The following is a 26,571-nucleotide window of genomic DNA, read 5'->3' on the forward strand; positions in this document are numbered from 1 at the left end:
CCTACCTCATCCCCATACAGTATTTATTTATTTATCTTGCTCCTTTCCACCCCAGTATCTCTACTTGCACATTCATCTTCTGCACATCTACCATTCCAGTGTTTAATTGCTATATTGTAATTACTTCGCCACCATGGCCCATGTATTGCCTTAACTCCCTTATCTTACCTCATTTGCACTCATTGTATATAGACTTTTTGTTTTCTTTTGTTCTACTGTATTATTGACTGTTTTGTTTATTCCATGTGTAACTCTGTGTTGTTGTATGTGTCGAATTGCCTTACGCTTTATCTTGGCCAGGTCGCAGTTGCAAATGAGAACTTGTTCTCAACTAGCCTACCTGGTTAAATAAAGGTGAAATATATATTTTTTTTAAACATGCAATGGTTATGGTAGCTTACTAGTGTTTAAATACATACTACTGGCTCTAGTGTTTAAATACACACTACTGGCTCTAGTGTTTATATACATACTACTGGCTCTAGTGTTTAAATACATACTACTGGCTCTAGTGTTTAAATACATACTACTGGCTCTAGTGTTTAAATACATACTACTGGCTCTAGTGTTTAAATACATACTACTGGCTCTAAGGTTTAAATACATACTACTGGCTCTAGTGTTTAAATACATACTACTGGCTCTAGTGTTTAAATACACACTACTGGCTCTAGTGTTTAAATACACACTACTGGCTCTAGTGTTTAAATACACACTACTGGCTCTAGTGTTTAAATACATACTACTGGCTCTAGTGTTTAAATACATACTACTGGCTCTAGTGTTTAAATACATACTACTGGCTCTAGTGTTTAAATACACACTACTGGCTCTAGTGTTTAAATACATACTACTGGCTCTAGTGTTTAAATACATACTACTGGCTCTAGTGTTTAAATACATACTACTGTCTCTAGTGTTTAAATACATACTACTGGCTCTAGTGTTTAAATACACACTACTGGCTCTAGTGTTTAAATACATACTACTGTCTCTAGTGTTTAAATACATACTACTGGCTCTAGTGTTTAAATACACACTACTGGCTCTAGTGTTTAAATACATACTACTGGCTCTAGTGTTTAAATACACACTACTGGCTCTAGTGTTTAAATACATACTACTGGCTCTAGTGTTTAAATACATACTACTGGCTCTAGTGTTTAAATACATACTACTGGCTCTAGTGTTTAAATACACACTACTGGCTCTAGTGTTTAAATACACACTACTGGCTCTAGTGTTTAAATACATACTACTGGCTCTAGTGTTTAAATACACACTACTGGCTCTAGTGTTTAAATACATACTACTGGCTCTAGTGTTTAAATACATACTACTGGCTATAGTGTTTAAATACATACTACTGGCTCTAGTGTTTAAATACATACTACTGGCTCTTTTTCAAACATTTCACTCATAAAATGAACATATAAAGGCAATAAAAGCAGAAACAAAGTAATTCAATTGCTGCAAATGTATCTTATTGTGTGTGTGTGTGTATCTTACCATAGAAAGTGAGGTAGCCGAACAGCGCTGAGAACATGTACATGACCAGCATGGCCAGGATGGACAGGTTGGACACGTTCTGCATCTTTCTCCGGGAGCGACTGGGGAAGACGCAAGTTGAGATGTGAGTTGTATGGAGAAAATGTACCGCAGCAATTTATATGAGCGTCTATGCAAACGTGTCTTTTGTAATTCACTTGGATGCACTTACTCTTTGAGTTCACTGTAGATGGGTAGAATTTCAGGGTGGCACACAAAGGAGAAGGCCAGGATGGGAACAGTGTAAGCAGTCTGCAATGACAGGAGAAGAGATCGTGGAATGAAACACAGGCCCAGATACACACTCACAGCAGCTATGTACGTTAAGAATTGGGTTCCTCTAAACCTTGATTAATCCCATTTCTGGGACTGTTTATCAGAGGATATTGTTTCCAAAACACAGAATTATGACATGAAGCATTCCGACTCATCACATATACACACACACACACACACACGTACGCACTCACCCCCCCACACACACACCCACATACAGTAGCTCCACACCTCACCTGAGAGTTGAACACAAAGTACTTGGGCGTGCACATCTCCTCCACGTCGTCGGGGTGTGGTTCGAAGCGGACCCCTGAGGTGTGGTGGTCGTCCAGGTAGGAGGCGGGGGACATGTCAGCTCTGGAGAAGTCCATGAGGACGGTGCCGTTGTGCAGGGCGTGGGGCCCCAGGGCTGTTCCATTCATACTGTGGTTGGTATGGTACATGAAGGGCATCGGGCAGGGGAGGTTGTACTTCTTATAGATCAGCTGAGAGGTATAGAGGGGACAGAGGGGTGAGATGGGGACAGATGGGGAAATAGGGTGGAGAGGAGTCAGATGGGGACAGAGGAGTGAGATGGGGATGATTAGCAAACATAGAAATGCATTATATTACATAGGCAGTAATCCATTATATTGCAGAGCAATGAGTTCCATCCTGTAATCTTTCATTCTGTCTTCAAAGAAACAGACGCTGAACGCTAAACTATGTATTTTCAGGGTTACTAACTACATAGGATGTCTCTCTGATAGCTACTATGGTATAAACCCTGTGTAAAGCAGAGTGTGACCGCAAGCACAGTTCTATTTCATTAATGATGATACAGACTGTATCAGTGTTTAATATGATACAGCACTAGAGAGCAAGTGGGCCAAGTTAGAGTTTAAGATATCAAAAGAAGGCTATTGATAAACTCATCTCTAATCTCATGTAAGGTAACTAACCAGCTGAACGCCACACCAGGCATATTCTAAATGTTACTAAGAACTCCCATGGCATGCAAATCGCCCACATTGCCTGTGAGAGCAAAGCCAGCACTGGCATAATACCCTACAAAAGGTCAGGATGACATTTAAGGAGGAGAAAGTAGGCATGATCAAGACGCCGTGTGGCAAGAATACAAAACCAATGTCGGACGAAATGTACTATTTTGGTAACAAGTATGTTCTGTCTGCATTGAAACATGACTGGAAGAAAAAGAATGTCAGAGTTTATAAAAAGCAGGAGTTGTTGCCATATTGACAGAAGGTGAAATGTAGCCGTCTTAAATCACATCTGATGGTACTTTATATAATATCAACACCATCATCCATCATTGCTCAGTCATTCAGGGGGCTAAAAATGCTAAACTACCGGAGCAAGCGGAGGCAGGTTAACTTCTTTGGGGTAGGGGCCAGTATTGGGTAGCTTGGATGAAAAACGTGCCCAAATTAAGCTGCCTGCTACTCAGCCGTAAAAGCTAGAATATGCATATATAATTAGTAACTTTGAATGGAAAACACTCTGACGTTTCTAAAACTGTTTGAATGATGTCTGTGAGAATAAAATAACTCATATGGCAAGCAAAAACCTGAGAAAAACTCCAACCAGGAAGTGGGAAATCTGAGGTTTGTAGTTTTTCAACTCAGCCCCCATTGAAGATACAGGGTGATATTAGTTATGTTTCACTTCCCAAGGCTTCCACTAGATGTCAACAGTATTTAGAACCTGTTTTGTGGAGTCTACTCTAAAGGAGGGGCTCATAAGGGCTCTTTGAGTGAGTGGTCTGGCAGAGTGCCACAGCCTCGGTCTGGCACGCTCATGTGAAAGGTGAAGGTGAAGTTTTATGTTAAAAACATCCTAAAGATTGATTCCATACTTAGGTTGGCATGTTTCTACGGGCTGTAACGGAACTTTTTGAACTTTTCGTCCGACGTTCGGCGCGACCTGAACGCGCTTTTGGATTTGTTTACCAAACGCCCTAACAAAAGAAGATATTTGGACATAACTGATGGACATTATCGAACAAATCAAACATTTATGGTGGAACTGGGATTCATGAGAGTGCATTCTGATGAAGATTATCAAAGGTAAGTGACTATTTAAAATGCAATTTCTGAGTAATGTTGATTACCCAATATGGCAGGTATCTTTTTGGCTGCTTTGTTGTCTAAAGGCTGTACTCAGATTATTGCATGATTTGCTTTCTCTGTAAAGTAAAAAAAAAAAATCTGACACAGCGGTTGCATTAAGGAGAAGTTTATCTAAAGTTCCATGTATAATAGTCGTATTTTTATCAATGTTTATTATGAGTATTTCTGTAAATTGATGTGGCTCTCTGCACAATCACCGCATGTTTTAGAACTACTGAACGTAACGCGCCAATGTAAACTCCGATTTTTTAATATAAATTGAACTTTACCAAACAAAACATACACGTATTGTGTAACATGAAGTCCTATGAGTGTCATCTGATGAAGATCATCAAAGGTTAGTGATTGATTTGATCTCTATATCTGCTTTTCGTGACTCCTCTCTTTGACTGGACAAAATGGCTGTGTTTTTCTGTGGCTTGGTGGTGACCTAACATAATCGTTTATGGTGCTTTCGCTGTAAATCCTTTTTGAAAATCAGACACTGTGGCTGGATTAAGGAGAATTTTATCTTTAAAATGGTGTAAAATACTTGTATTTTTTAAATTTGGCGCCCTGCACTTTCACTGGCTGTTGCGGGGGGGGCGGTTCCGCCAGTCCTAGACAGGTTAAACTTACCACTCCCAGGAAAAACACCATACAGGATAGGGAGAATCCACTGGTGTAGCCAAGGTAGCCTAGAGACAAAAGAGAGAATTAGAGAGAAACTCATGTACTATCACGCAAACACTCACACCCATTATGTAAACAAAGTATACAAAGATTAAATCTAAAACAACCGCAACACACACATACCCACACCACTTACCCAGGTTTTTGAGTATGCAGAGAGGCAGGATGATACCGATGGACACAAACACAACCAGGTAGTTTCCGTTCATGTACCATTCACTGTAAACAACGCAGAGAACAGGTCTCACACACAGAGCATCAATCCATCCATCTATCTATCAATACACCAACCAAACTGTGTAGTGTGTTGAGCCACCTGTGTCAAATTAACTACAAATAAACTGATTTGATGAAATAGTTAACGAATGGCAGACAGACAGACACCTACCCAGAGTTCTGCTCCAGTCCCATGAAGGCACGGATCACTTCTGGCAGCTCATACTTTACAATGAAGAGGTAGCTGGACATGGCTGTGTGCAAACAAACACAAATGTACATTTCAATATAGAATCATAACACTACAATGAATGCAGCATTAGCTGTTCACTTACCACCAATATTTTGGAGGGTTATCGATCCAAACGCAGCCATTTTCCCCGGCCAGCCAAAAGCTCGCTCTCCCAACTTTTCATAGATGAGAGAGCCTGTTAGAACAACAACAATGTGCTGATGAGTGATATTCAAAGACACAGAGGGAAAAAAGCAGAAAGGCGAGGACAGACAGACAGACAGATAGATGCTGATGAAAGACAGACATTTCCATTAATAAAAAAATGACACCTACCTCCTTCTTTTGCAGTCATTAGCAGCAAGTGAACGGAGTACAACGACAAGATGGCCACACCCAAGAGAAGGACTCTACGTTGGGATAGAAACCAGTCAGACATTAGCATTGGGCTATACCATACGGAAATGTTACGCAAATCACCATGAACAACACTCGGAGGGGAATCAACTGGGTTACAAAACACCCTACATAATAACTTTCACTAGTTTCCCCCCCTAGTCACTCTCACTCTGTTTTCCCCATTATCTATTTAGGGAGGTAAAATTAGCGTTAGAGCTGCAGTCATATTTCACTTGAGGGGGGTCCGGAGAAGACCATGTTCCAATGCCTAAAGCACATGTCAAAGACACCATCATGTCATGTCAATATATGTGCCAGCTCAGACAAAATAGTGGTAGACCAATGCGTGTCAGTGCTTAGAGACCAGACTAAACTCTGAGCTATTATATAAGTCAATAAAGTAACTTTAGAGTTATTCCGGGAGGGGATGTATGGGTTTCCTGCACCGGCTGAACATGATCAGCCTTAAATTCTTACACTTAAAGAGTTCACAAGGGGCCTTTAACCCAATCATCCAGCCTCCAATGGGCTCCAATGTATTCAATAAATATTGAATGACTGTATCAACTGGGTGTTATGTGATACCACCTTCCAGAATGTCAGGGAAGCCCAGAATAGATGGTGAGGAAGTAAGATGTTGCAACTGACATGGAGGACTGACGTTTGGGGACTCCCTGTAAACTCCTTAGGACCGGAAACAAACCGGCTGCACCACTATAATAATCATGTGGGTTCCTAATCTATTTTCTTGTCTCCTGTCCTTCAATCACTTTCAGGGATATGCCGAAAATGACAATGTTTTGCTTAGTGAAAGTACTCAGTCACAAAATAATTTCTTGGTAAAGCCCAGCCATACACAGTGGAAACAGAACTGAAATAAAGCATCATCATCCTGTTTTGGACATTTGAGAAACCTGGTTATAGGGTTTGATTGAACAGGCTGTTATGGACTGTCAACACAATCCGGGGAAGCTGGGAATGGATGGGGGTTGGAGTTCAGAGGCGGGGCTGTAACATGGTTGTTCACGCCACCTTTGCATGCATGCTGGGGATGGCATGTCACAAGAAGGTGCCGACTTCGAGCCAAAGTCCGTGTCTGTCTATTCCCAAATACATACCCCACCACTCACCCTGTTGTCAAACCCCACTTGCTATACCAAGGACTCTGAAGTTATTTCAGTCCTATAAGTAACACTATACGATGCAGACAGATTTGTTTACTTTATTAGCTGGTGCTTTAATCACTTGACTGTTGCAGAAACAAAACATTGACCCCGTTCCACATGGTCTCTATGGCAGAAGTTAACACACACTTACACAAAAAGCACAATGCCAGTGTTGGCCATGGCGTAGGAGAGACCCAGGATGCCGCTGCCCATGATCGCATTACTCAGGTTGAAGACCGACATACCAAAGGAGGTATGTCCTGGGTGCTGAGAGAGAGAAAGGTAGAGAGAGAGGGTAAGGGAGATTACTATGAGTTCAACTGATCGTAAACAAGAACATTTCACACGCACACACACACACACACACACACACACACACACACACACACACACACACACACACACACACACACACACACACACACACACACACACACACACACACACACACACACACACACACACACACACACACACGCACACACACACGCATGCACCACCTGTCACAGACACGTAACTACCAGTTCCTACGAAAGGGTTCCTCGGAATGAAGGTTTGAATAAAAGCAGACAGCTTTTGAGGAAATGGTCAAGGTTGTTGTTAAGAGATAGTGTCCATGAGCAAGAGCAAACATGCATGTGTTGTCATCGATAGTTCATCATCAGTCTTCTTACGTATTCTTCTTGATACTCCTCGTACTTCTTCTTCTTCATAATCCCATTAGTGAGAAATTTGTGGCTCTCTGCGTCTCCGTCCTCATCCAGGAAGTGACTGCAGATGTACAATCATTGAATCAATCTCTAGTTTAAAATACTTCTTTATGACTAGTTTATGACAGCCGTGTTAGGACTTCATGAGAGGTTACAGGGTCAGTTAGGCTAGTTCCAGCTTCTATTTCTTTTATTTTTTTGGTTGATGGATGAAATGAGATTACAGTGGAGCTAATCTGTTGGCGGTTAACAGTGAAGCTATGAGCCGAGAGATTCTCCTAACCAGTGTATTGAATAGCATTGTGTACATTAGACAATGATCGGTAGGAGACAAGAAATTTATGGTAAAGAACAATTTCTGTACAGTTTGGCAAAGAACACATTCTTGTTGCCACAACTAAGGCAATGCGCTTTATTTCCAGTTTTTTTTTTCTGTAGAAAGTCTCAGATAAAATAATTGATACAGTATTGAACCACACCTGTTGATGGTGGCCTTCTCTGAGTCGATGGGCTCTGTGAAGCGGTCGTCCAAACTGTCTGTGCTGTCATCGTCTGCCTCCGTGCAGACTTTCTTCAGCTCCATGCGGTCCATGGTTACTGCTATAGTGGTGCAGGGCTGGGGAAGGGGTCGCGGTCCAAAGCAGAGCAGTTGTACTCGGTAGGTTGGCGTGCTTTAGCTCAGCCTTACACTATAGGGCAAATACCTGTAGAAAACGGCAAAGGGAGAAATAGTAAAAGTTCTAAGAATATTCAGAGAGCTGCTGATGTGGCGGGAAGCCCTTATAACCAGCAAACATACAACCAATCATTCAATGTTGTCTAAACGTTGACTAAACGTTCTGGGCCTCAACTAGCCATCATTTCTTTGTAATTACACGTTGACTAGCCCTCTATAAAGTGACAATATCCCTAATAAGATACAAAGTAGTACATGTCCAGTCAAAAAGGCCATGGTCACAAGTTCTCTGATTTGACTGTGTAATCTGTCAACAATGAGCTAGTTACTGTTAATGTTATGAAGATACATTCAATGAGTCTTATCTGATTGGCCAGAACTCTAGGGCCTTGACAAAACACTTCAAGGGGAAGAAAAGGTGTCATTCTACACACACCCTTCCGTGTCACATTCCCCTGAACCCGCAGCAGCATTTTATCTCCCCATTCGATACATGTTGGTAGCTCACGCACTTCAGTGTGCTTTACCTATGGCGTCTTTCAATATCACTGTTCCTGTCACGCATTGGAATCTTTACGTTCCGTGCTGACTGGTTTTGGATACCTTTTGTACTCTGCTATACACTGAGTTAACAAAATGGCCTCTAACTGTATTAAGTTCAAACAGATTTTGTAGTCGACGTAGATAAGTAATTGTAGTATTTTTTGCTTGACAGACTGTAAAATCCCATATCAATTGTGACCTCAATTTTACATATCTATTTTTAGAGATTAGCACACATTATTTTCCCTAAAATAACCTCTAAGTAAACCTTTCAGACACAAGTCCATGTTCTATTGATGCTGTGCAGTTTCCTTTATGATACCATAACCACATTCATTTCAGGTGGGTTAAAGCAAGTCTCAACATTATGTCAAAAACATTTACATTTAAGTCATTTAGCAGACAAAACACACCTGAACCCTAAATTCAGGTCAAAGAGGTCGGCTAATGAGGCCTTGAGGCAGGCAAGTTTCCGACCAAATGTTCCTAACCTCTGGGAGAGCAAGCTACAAAGGCCTGTCTGTCTTGCTGTCCACGGTAAACCCAATTCAATTGAACGCACCGAGTGCACTGAAGTAGCGGGCAAGCAGGAGGCATGTGTTCATATTTCCATTCTATTGAACATTTGATTGCTGCTATTACGTAACAACAAGATGAGGCACTGGGCAGCGCACACAGAGTTCTGCTAAATGATTTTAACAGCCAATTACCCACAGTGCTGTTCTTCCCATACAAAGGCTTCTTTGATAGGAATGGGTAAAAACAGACGAGCAGCCAGGTTCCCAAAAGTGGCACCCTGCTCCCTCCCCTGTCCTACCGACCAACACCCCAGGAAAAACAAAACGGTGAAACACATCAAAACCCTCGTAACAAACATGGATGTCCAACGCTGTGACAAAGCCATAAACAGACAGCTATGGAATATAACCTCATCCACCAATCCAAGTCCATGAATTAACATTTCAGTGCTGCCCATCAAAAAACAAGCATTGTAAAAACTCTTCGAAAGGAAGTTTTAGTGCTAGAAAATACATTTCAGTCACATGCTATTTCAACTCTGGCTATTTAAACTCTTGCCCCAGCCATTGAAAGGCATTGATGAAACTGGGCCAAGTATAAAATCCATCATCCTCACATGATCGTCAAAGCACGCCACGTTTACAGTCAATAAGCCATTACGTAAGTGAGCCTATGCACAGTAGGCCCTCCATGTTGTACCCAGTCAGGACAGAGATCCATGGCCTTCAGGACTGAAACAGGCCATGTTTCCCTTTAACTCCATGCTGTGGAGAAGTCATAGACAGACTGAACCTGTATCTTACCACACACACCTCTTTTGTTGTGACTGCTGTCACCTACCCTGTATGGAAACGCATAGCCAAGCCAATCATTAGCTGTTTGTGAAGCATTTTTATACATACTTAGTTTTGCCTGGCTTGTCTACTCTACACAGTTCTGGTTTGATCGCATTCTAGTTCCTGCTGTGCTTGGACCAGCTGCATTCCTGGAACTGCTGTGTGTCCTAGTACATTTCCCATTTCTCCTCTAGATAGACATATTGACTGGTAGGCCTAAATCTTCATATTGGTAGATATTTGTATATTTGATCAAAAGTGTGCATTGCATACAAATACAATCAATCAATCATTGTCCCAACTGTACACCTCCCCAGTGTGCTACCCTCGAGGAAATAAGAAGGAACCTGCTCGACCAGACTTCACCCCTCCACCCAGGCAGCTAAGCACTCCACTGCTCCCCGTGCATATACAGTGCCTTGCGAAAGTATTCGGCCCCCTTGAACTTTGCGACCTTTTGCCACATTTCAGGCTGCAAACATAAAGATATAAAACTGTATTTTTTTTGTGAAGAATCAACAACAAGTGGGACACATTCATGAAGTGGAACGACATTTATTGGATATTTCAAACTTTTTTAACAAATCAAAAACTGAAAAATTGGGCGTGCAAAATTATTCAGCCCCTTTACTTTCAGTGCAGCAAACTCTCTCCAGAAGTTCAGTGAGGATCTCTGAATGATCCAATGTTGACCTAAATGACTAATGATGATAAATACAATCCACCTGTGTGTAATCAAGTCTCTGTATAAATGCACCTGCACTGTGATAGTCTCAGAGGTCCGTTAAAAGCGCAGAGAGCATCATGAAGAACAAGGAACACACCAGGGATACTGTTGTGAAGAAGTTTAAAGCCGGATTTGGATACAAAAAGATTTCCCAAGCTTTAAACATCCCAAGGAGCACTGTGCAAGCGATAATATTGAAATGGAAGGAGTATCAGACCACTGCAAATCTACCAAGACCTGGCCGTCCCTCTAAACTTTCAGCTCATACAAGGAGAAGACTGATCAGAGATGCAGCCAAGAGGCCCATGATCACTCTGGATGAACTGCAGAGATCTACAGCTGAGGTGGGAGACTCTGTCCATAGGACAACAATCAGTCGTATATTGCACAAATCTGGCCTTTATGGAAGAGTGGCAAGAAGAAAGCCATTTCTTAAAGATATCCATAAAAAGTGTTGTTTAAAGTTTGCCACAAGCCACCTGGGAGACACACCAAACATGTGGAAGAAGGTGCTCTGGTCAGATGAAACCAAAATTGAACTTTTTGGCAACAATGCAAAACGTTATGTTTGGCGTAAAAGCAACACAGCTCATCACCCTGAACACACCATCCCCACTGTCAAACATGGTGGTGGTAGCATCATGGTTTGGGCCTGCTTTTCTTCAGCAGGGACAGGGAAGATGGTTAAAATTGATGGGAAGATGGATGGAGCCAAATACAGGACCATTCTGGAAGAAAACCTGATGGAGTCTGCAAAAGACCTGAGACTGGGACGGAGATTTGTCTTCCAACAAGACAATGATCCAAAACATAAAGCAAAATCTACAATGGAATGGTTCAAAAATAAACATATCCAGGTGTTAGAATGGCAAGTCAAAGTCCAAAACTGAATCCAATCGAGAATCTGTGGAAAGAACTGAAAACTGCTGTTCACAAATGCTCTCCATCCAACCTCACTGAGCTCGAGCTGTTTTGCAAGGAGGAATGGGAAAACATTTTGGTCTCTCGATGTGCAAAACTGATAGAGACATACCCCAAGCGACTTACAGCTGTAATCGCAGCAAAAGGTGGCGCTACAAAGTATTAACTTAAGGGGGCTGAATAATTTTGCACGCCCAATTTTTCAGTTTTTGATTTGTTAAAAAAGTTTGAAATATCCAATAAATGTCGTTCCACTTCATGATTGTGTCCCACTTGTTGTTGATTCTTCACAAAAAAATACAGTTTTATATCTTTATGTTTGAAGCCTGAAATGTGGCAAAAGGTCGCAAAGTTCAAGGGGGCCGAATACTTTCGCAAGGCACTGTACCTTGTGTTATGCTATGACTAAGCTACCTATAGCCATAGACCCAGCCCCAGCAAAATCCTTGAACCTTTGCCTTTCATGCACATCTGAAATGTATGCTTTACTCACTGTGGTTAAAACCACTGGTACTTTTGCATATGATTGTTTGAAACGCGTTTTATATTGAATAACAACAACTGAGTGAATGTGATTTAAAGTTGTCACACACAGTGTGTCTGTGTGTGCATTTGCTGTTTGATAAAACCAATGTGATAAATGCATGCAAGTAGAGGGATTTTAATTTGAGCCGAGTTGTTGTTACAGCAGGAAAATAATCCTGCAGCAACAGGGAATGTGAATTATTACGTGGATTATAATTAATGGACATTTTGTGTAAGGGTTGATACATTTTTCGTTAGGGCAAGTTAAGTCGGACATTTTAAAGTGAAAATCACAAACTTTAGAAGCCTTTTCAAAACCTCACATACACTACAAGTTTGCATGTCCTGCTGTTAAGGAAGATTCCTGCAACAACAGGATGATCAAATTAAGATACGGCATCTGTATGCCAAATCGTTTATTGCATTAACAAACACAATATTTGATACCAGGCCTTGTACATTGTGCAAATAAAGAACCTTCTTGAAAATGACTAACACCTCAATCTAATGTAGTGTGCTTGCATACAACAAGGCTACAACACTTTTAATAGAAAACTCAGCTCTGTGACACAACAAACACTGATCAAAATTTGAGATTCTTCTAATCCAATTTGCCAACAGCGTGACATCAATCAACTGAATGGGAAAAACATGAACTTCATTAGTTTTATATATCCAGAAGTAGCAGAAAAGGAGTCTGTGCAACTTACATAACACTCAACTCCAAGTTTAAGGACACAATAAAAGTACAGTACCAGAGCATCCCATTCTTACTGGAGGTACACAACACATCATTAGCTCAAAGTTTAGCTCTGTCTAACTCAAATTACCAATAATCTCAATAACCCAACAAAACATATAATAAACCCACAAACAAAAGCTCAAAGGAAACCAACTGAATACTTCAACCAATGAAATACCTCCCACAATCTCAAAAGCACAAAACAAACTAATTCAGCTAGGTGCATCTACGGTTTCTCAAGAAAACTGTGGAAAGTTCTCCACTTTTCAATACAAGATTTTATTTTCTCAGCAGTTTCAATTTAGTGGCTATTTGAATCAAACTTAGACCAAGGTAACTAAAGTTCCCTGACATGGGAAGCAGATAAATCATGTGGAAAAGGAGACATACTCACTCATTCAGAGATGACAGAGAGAGGTTCCAAAGTGTTGTTTTGTTTTTGTTGTTTGGGGGTAGAATTAGGACAGTGCTAGTGAGCTGCTGCCTTTTTGTAACCCAGGTGACAGGAAGGCTTTTAAAGAGCAGGGGAAGGACCCACCCTGGCCAATCACATCAGGAGCCTGAAGCCCCCCCGCCCCACATCAATGACAAAGGGCAAGAGAGAGAAAGGCAGAGAGAGAGAGACTGAATCAGGAGAAGAAGAAGAAAGGGAGGGGTTAGAGGGAGGGGGACAGTACACAGACATCCTGAAGGCTCAGCCAAGATTGCACAGTGAGCGTTGTTGCAGCAACTGCTGTTTGTTCTGTGTTGGCCCGCCGAGCACACACCCCAGGTGGTCATCCCTGGGTGCAAACGGTACCATCCTCATGAGGCGGTCACTGTCCTACCCTGTCCTGCCCTCAACCACACACACCTCCCTTCCCACTACCCCTACTACCATGGGTTGACTCAGCGTGCCGTTAAGCGTTCAGAGCCTGCCAGTGACAACTGGAATCCACCGGGGAGGCTGTGACACTGCCCGCCAATCAGGGGCCGCAGCTGCGTGTGCCGCTGAGTGCAAGGTCTCACTCCGCTGAAGGATGGGGTCTTAACAGTCCAACTTTGTAACCCCCGTCACACACACCCATTATACACAGAGAAACTTCAAATTAGACACATGAAATGCTTCTTTTGAGTCCACCAACCTCCACATTTTCTGAAATAAAATAAATATTACTGAAAGTATTGTCTGGTCCACACCCATTACAGCATAGAGTATTGTCTGGTCCACACCTGTTACAGCAGATAGTATTGTCTGGTTCACACCTGTTACAGTAGAGAGTACTGTCGGGTCTACACCTGTTACAGCAGAGAGTACGGTCTGGTCCACACCTGTTACAGCAGATAGTATTGTCTGGTTCACACCTGTTACAGTAGAGAGTACTGTCGGGTCTACACCTGTTACAGCAGAGAGTATAGTCTGGTCCACACCCGTTACAGCAGAGAGTATAGTCTGGTCCACACCCGTTACAGCAGAGAGTATAGTCTGGTCCACACCCGTTACAGCAGAGAGTATAGTCTGGTCCACACCCGTTACAGCAGAGAGTATAGTCTGGTCCACACCCGTTACAGCAGAGAGTATAGTCTGGTCCACACCCGTTACAGCAGAGAGTATAGTCTGGTCCACACCTGTTACAGCAGAGAGTATTGTCTGGTCTACACCTGTTACAGCAGAGAGTATTGTCTGGTCTGCACCTGTTACAGGAGAGAGTAGTGTCTGTTCTACACCTGTTACAGCAGAGAGTATTGTCTGGTCTACACCTGTTACAGCAGAGAGTATTGTCTGGTCTACATCTGTTACAGCAGAGAGTATTGTCTGGTCTACTACACCTGTTACAGCAGAGAGTATTGTCTGGTCCACACCTGTTACAGCAGAGAGTATTGTCTGGTCTACACCTGTTACAGCAGAGAGTATTGTCTGGTCCACACCTGTTACAGCAGAGAGTATTGTCTGGTCTACACCTGTTACAGAAGAGAGTATTGTCTGGTCCACACCTGTTACAGCAGAGAGTATTGTCTGGTCCACACAAGACATCTGCAGAAACAGAGCAGTACAGTCACATAACATCACTCACACATACAGATCTAAAATCTCCCCAGAAAAACCTAACTAGCATGTCGTATATTCACATGTAGTATTTGTAATTAGATACAAGATAAGAGACGTGGACAGAGTAGGATCTGGCCAGTAGATGCCCTATAGTGGGGTTATTTCTGCAGCAGGAGACCCACAGGTTGGGTCAACGGCAGCTGGTAAACAGGGGTTGTCAAGGGGCCCCCTGACCTCTCTTATCTTCCAAAACAAAAACACCAAACCAGTCCACTGGCACCAGCAAGTAACTGGAACAGCTGAAACACCATGTCACCACAATACTACAGGCATTTCTAATAGGGTGAATACAGGGTTCTGTCCCAAGAAAGACGCGTGCACACCCACAAACTGTGCACAGCACTCCAGTCACCAGACTCTTACCAGCGCAGTCATCCAGCTAGCCTCATTCCAGCAGCCTCCACAGCTCTCTAACCAATTAGAAAAAGCTGGAATTTTAAAGCAACCAAAATAAGTTGGTACCTCAGACGCCATGTGACTTGCTGCAAATATCTCCGGTAGGCGGGTGGTAAATGGAAAGTCACGCTTTTGTTGCGTCAAATAAACCAACATCTCTTTCTGTCCAACATCAACATTGCTGGAAGAATGTCTGGGCCCTTACATCATAACAGTTTAGAATGTGTTTCTCAACACATTTTGAGCTTAGCTATGTAACTCTATGCTTACGTCTGGTGAACCATTAGAAGCCATTCATTCGCCTGTGCACTATCAGGTGTGTAACACTGGCATTCAAAAGCAAAGAGGATATAACACTCCTTCTGGTAATCCCTCAAATGCTGAAAGGTCAATAAGGAATGAATGAATACAGTGCAAGAGATACACCAGCCCTTCCACACCCTAGCTACGAATACAACAGGTGTAGGTAGACCTTACTGTGAAATGCTTACTTACAAGCCCTTAACCAACAATGCAGTTTTAAGAAAAATAGGAGTTAAGAAAAGATTGACTAAATAAAAAAAAGTTAAAAAAAATAAAAAATAAAAACAAAAACAATAACAAGGCTACATACAGGGGGTACCGGTACCAAGTCAATGTGGGGGGCAAGAGGTTAGTCAAGGTAATTAAGGTAATATGCACATGTAGGTAGGGGTAAAGTGACTATGCATTGAAAATAAGCAGCGAGTAGCGTAAAAAAAAGAAGGGGTCAATACAAACAGTCTGGGTACAACATGACATCAAAATGACTCAGGCTACAGTGATCAGCTGACCACCTCAGGGTAGTTTAGGAGAAAGTCAAGGGTATCCTATCTATGAAGCAGCGCCAAGCAGAGACACATCGGTTCCCATTTTTACTGTATGACTCAGCCAGGGATTACATTGATATCCATACAATGTTTAGTAATTACTATTATCATTACCTATTAAAAGTGTCCTAACCACCCTGTCAGTCAAGTTGATACCCACAAATCCACTATTTAGATGTTGTCTGCACATGCAAATTAATTATGAGTGGCATGTACATCTCTTTCTCTCTCAGAGACGTGACACATTCCACATGTCCACTCTCCGAGGCTCCCTGCCACAATTTCAGCTCCACCATAAATGCCTGGGTGTTATGGGAGCCCAGTTCAAGATGGGGTCGACTCGTGTATCCTACTTTGAGATGCGCTCGATCCACTGCTTATCTACACTAGCTAGTTACTATTATTGGCTGTGTGAGTCCTTGTATCGATTTGTACAATTAGTAAAGCTTTGAATGTCGGCCACTGATCAGTTTTAAACCCAATGTTGAAATTAGGTGTCGCTTCTCCCCATTCAACTCGCGAGAATGGTTTCTGAATGCCAGGAACTCAAATTTGCAAATGCAGCATTTAGCTATTGACATAGGAAAGGTTGCTTCATAACACTGCTGCTATTCACCTGTCCGGTATCAGTAAATACCAAGTGGTAATATTCTCTATTCTCAGCTCTCTCTCCATCCAAACACTTGCAAGGTGTTTGGTTAGGCCTTTGCCATTATCATCTAACAAGTAGGTGTGTTCGCTAGCATTCCCACAGGTCAGAGCATGTGAGCTGGCGTCTATGGAACTGAACATGTGGGTTGAGGGTAAGCTCCAAAACATGCAAATATTTCTATGAGAATCTCCATACAGATTGAATAGAGCCAAATAGTGCATTTGTTAGCCTTGATGTCCACGTTAGCCAACAGTGCTGAGGTTTTGCTTCTACACTAGAAGCTAAAACTGGTTCTTCGGCTGTCCACATAGGAGAACCCTTTGGAAAACAATTTTTGGTTCCAGGTAGAACCCTTTCCACAGAGGGTTCTACATGGAACTCAGAAGGGTTCTACCTGAAACCAAAAAGGGTTATCCTATGGAGACAGCCGAATAACGATTTTTTTCTAAGGGTGTAGAGTAATAACTAGCCTACAACGCAAGCATTATGCAAATTGAACCTGAGCATAAAAATAGCCATGCAAGTTAGCCTGGACGACACAGGTTACTCTTGAGCACAAAAGGTAGCTTTAAGAACCAAATTAGCATTGAGAGCACAAGTTATCTTAAAGAACACATGTTAGCATTAAGCACAAGTTAGCCAAAATAACACAAGTTAGCATTGAGAGAGCAAGATGGCCTCAAGAACACAGGTTCGCCTTGAGAACACAGGGTTGGATTCATCTGTGGGATTTTACTGAGAGCATAGCTAGACTGGAGTAAGGGAGAAATGATCTGATAGAGCCCGAGAGACTCCCATCAGGCCCAAGTCCACATAGCAACAGAGCTAAATATAAGCCATTCCTCAGAACCTCACATCTCTACACTAGCTGTGACATGACTGCCATGCTTTTACCACTTCATGCAACATTTACACCTGAATCCATCAAACCATTACAGTTGAAGTGTTCAAGAGAACTGTTCAAGAGAACATCTGGTTTAGTCTAAAAGATCTTGGCATCCCATGTGAAAGTATTAATATTGTTCAAATTCAATCTCTCAGTGAAAACTGCTAAGTATGAAACACACGAGAATCTGACTGCCGATTGGGTACTTATCACAGTAGGAGGCCGATCCTTCTCTTGCTAGAATACAAGACGTACCTTCTGTGTACTTGTAGAATCACAATGGCCGGCGGTGGCCAACAACTTGACTTTGAGCCAATCAAAGAGCACAAACCTCCACGTGGTGGAGCCGACAGGAGTGACAATAAGAAGGAAAAAAAGAGAGCTAATCCATCCTTTTAATCAGCACTGTTCTACCTAAAACAATAAAGCTGCATAAAAAAATAGAAAATCTAGAGCAAGTACTTACATATTTTATGTCTAGCTAAGGAGTTTTGTGATTTTTTGGTAGGTTTGATGAATGTGCACTAGCTTATTAGTTAGCTAGCTGGCTGTCTAACGTTGGCTTGCTGTGTGAGGAAGGCAGTCACACACACTGCATATGAAACAAATAGGGTGGTAAGTGCAGCACAATACACACAACATTATTCAAGCATGCTACCTAGCCACTGCAGCTAGAAACATTATGATTAAATCACAAGGGATAGCTGTTGAGAGTCAATGCAGTACGTTTACTTTACCTAGCTAGCACATCAGAACCCTAGCTAGCAAATCATGTTAACATTAGCCAGCTAGCTAAAACTGTATATGGGCGGTATGCGATTATGGAGAGTAAATAAAACAATGTTTTGTCATCTTGCTAGCTAGTTATCTAGCTGTGGCCATCTGGCTAGTATCAACAAGGGCTTTTTACAACAATAGCAATATTAGCGCATCTAGCTAGCTAAAATTGACGAGACAAAGCAACACACACAGACATGTATTGGCAAAAAACGCTACTGCCACCGTCTGGTAGGGTGTATTTTAATAACGCTGAGTGGCTGATGACTTCAAGGTCTTTGCTGTCTGAACACAGACGAGATTGACTGCCAACACTCTGTTCAGAGGCGCTAAGTACTGTCAACAGGCAAATGTTTGACAATCCTACCGGTGTGTCTGAGCCATTAGGTATTTCAGAATTGGAGTTGGGATTCATCAAAGAAAATATTAGCCATCAATGTAACAAAGGTACTGTATGAGTTACAGTCACAAGCATGTACTGTACTAAGCATAGGAGGATGGTGGCACCTTAAATGGGGAGGACAGGCTTATGGTAATGGCCAGAAAGGAATAGGTGGAATGGTATCAAATACATCAAACACGTGGTCTCCATGTGACTATGTACATACGTACGACTCAGTGACCTTGTTGTACATATTTCTTTGCTCAAGCCTTAGCATCAATACTGGCATTTACCATGCTGTACATTTTTTGTCAAATAATAACGAATGTACATACTCATAACGATCATGTGAAGGGTATGGTGATATGTATTGGTCAGGTCAGCACAAGAGCCTGATAGTAATAGCAGGGCCTCATATAAGGTATAATCAAATACAACAATGTGTGACCAGGTTTGTGGTGAAGAGGATCACCCAAAGCGTGGTCCCTGCGTGTTTGAGCTGGACTTCTGCAGTAAGATCTATTTTGTTGGCCTGATGGGGTTCAGGCTGTAGTCGTTGTTGTTTCCTGGTACTGTACAGGGTCCGTCCTAACTTTGTTTGTGAACACTCTCCCCAGGTCCCCCTTGTTCCGATGGTCTTATCAGTCCATATTGATCTGCCCATGGCTTTTGTTGGCTGATGACGAAGTTGCACTGCTTGACGTAGAACCACATCTGAGTGGCCTTGAATTTGCTAGGGGAGGGTGCTCCCGGGGCCAGGCAACTGAGACATTTGAAACCGAGACTCATCGAGCGATTGCTTCCTGTAAAACCTGCAAGGCAAACTCACAATCCAGCATAAATTGGAGTGGCAAATTCTTCCATGCTAGTTATTTACAGGAAGTAATCACTTGTAGAGTCTCTCTGTTTCAAACCCATTGGCGAGTTTATGTGTGTCCGGCTATCAGGCAAACTCTTAAAACCCTGAGCGGACTCATGTGGTTGGCAGCGCCCAGCTCTAGTCTGGGACAGTATGGTCATTTAGAGATATGCCAGGTTCCTTCAGGGAAGGGGTGCACTATCAGCAAACCTGTTTGCCTTTCACTGCTTCATGCCATTTTGAGAACATGCCAAACTAAACAGAGGTGGTGGAATAACGCTGGGAGAGACATTTACAGTGCCTTGCGAAAGTATTCGGCCCCCTTGAACTTTGCGACCTTTTGCCACATTTCAGGCTTCAAACATAAATATATAAAACTGTATTTTTTGTGAAGAATCAACAACAAGTGGGACACAATCATGAAGTGGAACGACATTTATTGGATATTTCAAACTTTTTTAACGAATCAAAAACTGAAAAATTGGGCGTGCAAAATTATTCAGCCCCCTTAAGTTAATACTTTGTAGCGCTACCTTTTGCTGCGATTACATCTGTAAGTCGCTTGGGGTATGTCTCTATCAGTTTTGCACATCGAGAGACTTGACATTTTTTCCCATTCCTCCTTGTAAAACAGCTCGAGCTCAGTGAGGTTGAATGGAGAGCATTTGTGAACAGTAGTTTTCAGTTCTTTCCACAGATTCTCGATTGGATTCAGGTCTGAACTTTGACTTGGCCATTCTAACACCTGGATATGTTTATTTTTGAACCATTCCATTGTAGATTTTGCTTTATGTTTTGGATCATTGTCTTGTTGGAAGACAAATCTCCGTCCCAGTCTCAGGTCTTTTGCAGACTCCATCAGGTTTTCTTCCAGAATGGTCCTGTATTTGGCTCCATCCATCTTCCCATCAATTTTAACCATCTTCCCTGTCCCTGCTGAAGAAAAGCAGGCCCAAACCATGATGCTGCCACCACCATGTTTGACAGTGGGGATGGTGTGTTCAGGGTGATGAGCTGTGTTGCTTTTACGCCAAACATAACGTTTTGCATTGTTGCCAAAAAGTTCAATTTTGGTTTCATCTGACCAGAGCACCTTCTTCCACATGTTTGGTGTGTCTCCCAGGTGGCTTGTGGCAAACTTTAAACAACACTTTTTATGGATATCTTTAAGAAATGGCTTTCTTCTTGCCACTCTTCCATAAAGGCCAGATTTATGCAATATACGACTGATTGTTGTCCTATGGACAGAGTCTCCCACCTCAGCTGTAGATCTCTGCAGTTCATCCAGAGTGATCATGGGCCTCTTGGCTGCATCTCTGATCAGTCTTCTCCTTGTATGAGCTGAATGTTTACATTTACATTTAAGTCATTTAGCAGACGCTCTTATCCAGAGTGACTTACAAATTGGTGCATTCACCTTATGACATCCAGTGGAACAGCCACTTTACAATAGTGCATCTAAATCTTTTAAGGGGGGGGGGGTGAGAAGGATTACTTTATCCTATCCTAGGTATTCCTTAAAGAGGTGGGGTTTCAGGTGTCTCCGGAAGGTGGTGATTGACTCCGCTGTCCTGGCGTCGTGAGGGAGTTTGTTCCACCATTGGGGGGCCAGAGCAGCGAACAGTTTTGACTGGGCTGAGCGGGAACTGTACTTCCTCAGTGGTAGGGAGGCGAGCAGGCCAGAGGTGGATGAACGCAGTGCCCTTGTTTGGGTGTAGGGCCTGATCAGAGCCTGGAGGTACTGAGGTGCCGTTCCCCTCACAGCTCCGTAGGCAAGCACCATGGTCTTGTCTTGTTTAGAGGGACGGCCAGGTCTTGGTAGATTTGCAGTGGTCTGATACTCCTTCCATTTCAATATTATCGCTTGCACAGTGCTCCTTGGGATGTTTAAAGCTTGGGAAATCTTTTTGTATCCAAATCCGGCTTTAAACTTCTTCACAACAGTATCTCGGACCTGCCTGGTGTGTTCCTTGTTCTTCATGATGCTCTCTGCGCTTTTAACGGACCTCTGAGACTATCACAGTGCAGGTGCATTTATACGGAGACTTGATTACACACAGGTGGATTGTATTTATCATCATTAGTCATTTAGGTCAACATTGGATCATTCAGAGATCCTCACTGAACTTCTGGAGAGAGTTTGCTGCACTGAAAGTAAAGGGGCTGAATAATTTTGCACGCCCAATTTTTCAGTTTTTGATTTGTTAAAAAAGTTTGAAATATCCAATAAATGTCGTTCCACTTCATGATTGTGTCCCACTTGTTGTTGATTCTTCACAAAAAAATACAGTTTTATATCTTTATGTTTGAAGCCTGAAATGTGGCAAAAGGTCGCAAAGTTCAAGGGGGCCGAATACTTTCGCAAGGCACTGTATGTAATTGTCCAGAGTGACTTACATTTTGTAACATTGGAAATGTCTGTTTTGATGTTACGTAATTTTCATTTAGTGGTCTTACATAAGATGATGTGATCTCATACGATCCTCTGTTGACTATCACCTAACCCTTTCGCCTTTGAATTTGATGCAATTCATCCCTAATGCTAGCCTATATTGTATACAATAAAGTAGTGGTAAGAAAAAAGGTGGGTAAACGTTGATCGCCAGTCGTGGTGAAAAAGTGAAGCTTCCTATTCTTTCAATGCATTTTTCCGCAAAAGGTGGATAAACTGTTGGGCAAAAAAAGGTGGATGAATTGTGTTTACCCTCCACTACATCACTGATGATTTTGATGCTACCAAAAGGTAACACATTCCCAATTGAGTTCTGTGGAATGATTTGCAAAAGGTTGGCTAAATGCACGTGACAGGACTTGGGTTGCATTACCCAATAGCATTGGGCACTAAATCAGCCACACAGTTGCGTCATGTAAGAACTGTGAGATATGAGCCAGCTTTATGTCTGCATTAATGATGTACATTATCTGCTCTTAATGTACTGCATATAAAATGTATAGATGGTATAGAGATTTGACTGTCAGCCTGCCTGAGGGGGCCATGAGCAAACTGGTTATGCAGTAGGATGTGGTATTACATAATGTGATTTATCGATGCAGGTTAGTCTCAGAGATAAGATCAATTATTAAGAGACCGGGTTCAAAGCCATTTCACAAATTTAAAGCTAGCCTAGGAAATATTTCTTACCATAGCTAGTGCAGGGTGTATTTAAGTTCCATATTCTTATTGTTCAAACTATTTAGTTGCATTATGCAATAGTAGTGGTAAAAATAGCCAGCCCACACATTGTATGCCCTTCTCAGATTTCAATAGGACATAGTGACAGTGTTTTAGAAAATCACCCTGAAATCCTTTGATTCCTTTGCGGAATAATAGTGGATTAGTGTTAATAGTAGCTGCCATGCACCACACACTTCAAACCAACTTTGCGACCAGCTTAAGGGTAAATTTGCTCTGTTCCACACAGTCCCAATTGCATCAGCTGTCATTGCTCGAACATGAACAGCTCTGGGCTTTTAACCTACATCTGTTCTGTCACTCAAGCCACTGCATCACACACCTTACACTGACCAATGAAAAGAGCATGCCCATTTCTATATCCCCACTGACAGGTGTGTGCTGAGAAAAAGTGCCAGGGCCTGCCCCTGCATTTGAACACACCTGCACACTGCTGACATGAAAGTCTTTGACATAGAATGAACCCATTTTCTATTAGACCGTAAACAATGAAAGTTATACAGTGTTCTCTGTAATAGCCTATGCTTCTGTCTGTCACCAAATGGCTACATCAGTAGATTAGCTGTGAAATCAAGACTTTATCAAATGTGAGAAGCATTTCTCACCTTTGCAAGTAATTTCCAATCTTTGTCTCTATAATTTGTGTTACCATTTGTGAGAATAAATAAAAAACACCACAAACTTTTACACTTTATTAATAGTCCTTTTGACAGGAGTCAAAAGAGACTTCACAGAGAGATAGAGATAGTTTACCCATATTACAAATGGACCTTTTTTAATGGATACCTAGAAAATAGTCTGTGGACACAGTCAGCAACCCAAGATGTGGGTTGGATTTTACCAAGCAACAATTTAGTAACTGTATTACCTACCTAAAATTGCATTAAAGTTCAAAACAACAGGAACTGTATGAACCCTTTTGGCATGATCTAGATAACAGACCTGTATTATCACTGTGATACATTCGGAAGCTGGACATTTTGTTTTAACTTCATGTCTCACTTCCTGAACCTTCACGTCATAAAAAACAATTAACCAAACTGGGAAACTGTGCTCCAATGCTAGCCTATACGTGTGCTGCACTTGTTAACATCAGAATGTGTCTACATATATGTGAAACATTACCATTTAGGGACAAACTTGAGGTCAGGCCACCTGAATTTGGTTGCCCAACTCAAAACCAATATTACTTCAAATAATCCCATCTCACAATAGTCTGCATGGCTACTATAAAAATATGTTACTGGTGGCAAAGGTTTCCTAATAATGCATGCAGTGTCAGTGGGAGTTCACCAGACAATATATATAACTCTTTCCCTGAATCACTTACTTTATTTCTATTTAAGATATGGCATGCCTGAGCCTCTGTTAAGGTAGACTCACTGGGCTGATAATGTACAACCTTCCGTCAATGCTGGTACATAGATAAAGAAAAAGCTTAAGGGTTAAAATTACTTAACCCTTGAGGAATCTTTTTGAAATACGCACCTCCCAAATCAACGAAAGAAGGCTGAATCAGTCTGTAGGCTAAACCACACACTCCAACATACCTCGATTTCTCATTTATTTCTACATGTTCAGATATTTCCACTATATTTATAATTGTACAACTATTAAAACACACTTACAGAAAGTATTATTCAAAATAAATATTAAACCTTTGTAAACTTTATAACTCTGACAGTGTCGTTGTGAAGGTTATTGAATGGTTAAAAATAGTGATTTTCACGTTCCTTTGTAGTATGCGAAATACACACGCGGGGCAGTTCCAAACATTGGAAGAAACTGCATTCTTTCCTCTCCAAAACACATCAAAATAGTGACTTACACATGTAATATCACTTACTGGCGTTATAAGAATAATTAACGGTCTACCATAGAATATTTGCCGTTCATGTAGGCTACACGACACATGTTATTTGCGCGAAAAACATTCTTTAACGTTCAGGCTACACCCAACACAGCAGATGTACTCCAGGGACTATGCCATTTGATCAGATATCATGGCTAATACATAACGTGTTTTAAGTATCCCGTAGTTAATTTAAACGATACATGTATTGGCTAAACAGATTACTTGAGAGATTAAACCGCAATTTTCAGCCTTGGTTAATTTATCTTGTTGATGTTTTGTCAATAATGTCAACATTAACCATTAGCTTTCCGGTGCGAATTGCATATGGGATACAGTGTTTCAAAATACCGACGTTGACAAACAAATATGCAATACCTATACAACTACGGGAGAACAATACGCTAAACATTTGAAAAAATCTTAAATGGGGACCTACCTACCTAAATTTTAATTGTTCTGGACTTCATAGGTGGAGGACAAGTAAGCGTAGTGAACACCAGTAAGGGAGACCCTTCCCATTTAACAACCGAGGGACACAGTGGAAATTTCCACCATGTGATGGCAACTCTTCAAGCATCATGTTTCACTACCAAGACACCCTCCGACTGAACGCAACCAATTGGCTGTTGTATCTCGCAGTCGTCGATAGGCAATGGCAGAACATGGAAGTTGTATGATGGACAGTGACAGTGGCCGACTAAAATATGTAAAACGTAGGCAATATGAAGAGCAAAATTGATTTTGGAGCGCCTTCACGTTGGTGTGTTATTATCTTTGTTGACATTTCACATTATGTTTGTAGAGTAGACGCACTCAAGGAGAAGGAGTGGGCACCGTTACCATTGTTTGCGCGAGCTTCATAAAGTTTCCAAAAACCTTCAATTGTGGATGCATTTTCATTCAACATGTTCACTTTCAAATTCATTTCAGTTGGATAACTGATTAAAAAAAGTAATTACTTATATTAAATAATCGAACATGCAACAACCTACAGTGTTTTTCTAAAGATGTCTTGTCTTCGTAATCCTAGAACTCATTATGGAACGTTTTTTGCAGTTTATCACTGTAGGGCAGGCTATCCTGAAAATAAATAACATTTTCGTAACCCAGGTATCGTAATAATGCAATAAAAACAATTGCCATCTAGCCAGTCACCAAAATAAATAAATAAAAATCTAGCCAATCACCAACATTTCAGGTAAAATGTTGATATAGGACAAGTAGTTTAATTATGTTGGCCTTTTTGCATTTTGGTAGGCCGTAATTGTACAAAATAATTTGTGTTTAACTGACTTGCCTAGTTAAAATAAAGGTTAAATAAAATAAAACATTAAATAAATAAGCTCGCTCCACTTTACAACAGCTTATGAATGGTTTAATATATGTGTAATATATACAGTCACAAAGATCTCATAAAGGCATGGTGCTAACTTTTTATATTTTCTATCTACACAAATTGCCGAACAACCTACTACAGGTGTAGGATCGTAATTTGATCACCCTATTGCGGGATAACCTTTCGGAGGTTTAAAAACACTTCTGAAGTTTTTTCTGACATTTCAAGGTGGAAATTACAGACTTGATTTTCCCTTACGAAAAATGTATCAACCCCTACAAATATCTATATGAATTATAATCCACATAATTCAAATTTCCTGTTGCCGCAGGATTATTATTATCTTGCTGTAGCAAACTGGCTCAAATTAAGATCCTACATCTGTATGAAATTGTCTGTACTTTTACATTATTGTTACAAGGTAATAACACCCATATAGTGACAGATGCAAGGAGCATGTC

At 41.4% G+C, this 26,571-nt stretch overlaps 1 protein-coding gene across 4 annotated transcripts in view; it reads right to left on the reverse strand.

Moving 5' to 3' along the window:
• Positions 1 to 25,363, reverse strand: part of LOC118392674 (sodium-coupled neutral amino acid transporter 4-like) — a 37,376-nt gene extending 12,013 nt beyond the window's left edge. Inside the window, exons 1-14 of one of the 4 annotated variants that reach the window (XM_052460607.1) lie at positions 25,215 to 25,334; positions 14,812 to 14,851; positions 14,680 to 14,745; positions 7,828 to 8,052; positions 7,313 to 7,409; positions 6,790 to 6,905; positions 5,410 to 5,483; positions 5,177 to 5,269; positions 5,014 to 5,095; positions 4,762 to 4,844; positions 4,572 to 4,630; positions 2,061 to 2,309; positions 1,721 to 1,800; positions 1,510 to 1,610 (exon numbers count right to left, since the gene is read on the reverse strand). In XM_052460607.1, coding sequence (XP_052316567.1) covers positions 1,510 to 1,610; positions 1,721 to 1,800; positions 2,061 to 2,309; positions 4,572 to 4,630; positions 4,762 to 4,844; positions 5,014 to 5,095; positions 5,177 to 5,269; positions 5,410 to 5,483; positions 6,790 to 6,905; positions 7,313 to 7,409; positions 7,828 to 7,940 — 1,147 coding nt within the window. In that variant the 5' untranslated portion in view covers positions 7,941 to 8,052; positions 14,680 to 14,745; positions 14,812 to 14,851; positions 25,215 to 25,334. Of the gene's footprint in view, positions 1 to 1,509; positions 1,611 to 1,720; positions 1,801 to 2,060; positions 2,310 to 4,571; positions 4,631 to 4,761; positions 4,845 to 5,013; positions 5,096 to 5,176; positions 5,270 to 5,409; positions 5,484 to 6,789; positions 6,906 to 7,312; positions 7,410 to 7,827; positions 8,053 to 13,231; positions 13,347 to 14,679; positions 14,746 to 14,811; positions 14,852 to 25,214 lie in introns of those variants that run through there. The other 3 variants (XM_052460608.1, XM_052460606.1, XM_052460605.1) reach the window with 3 other exon arrangements.
• Positions 25,364 to 26,571: the final 1,208 nt, after the last annotated feature.

Source organism: Oncorhynchus keta, chromosome 13 (genome assembly GCF_023373465.1).
Source record: "Oncorhynchus keta strain PuntledgeMale-10-30-2019 chromosome 13, Oket_V2, whole genome shotgun sequence".
In the NCBI taxonomy this organism is placed as follows: Eukaryota; Metazoa; Chordata; class Actinopteri; order Salmoniformes; family Salmonidae; genus Oncorhynchus; species Oncorhynchus keta.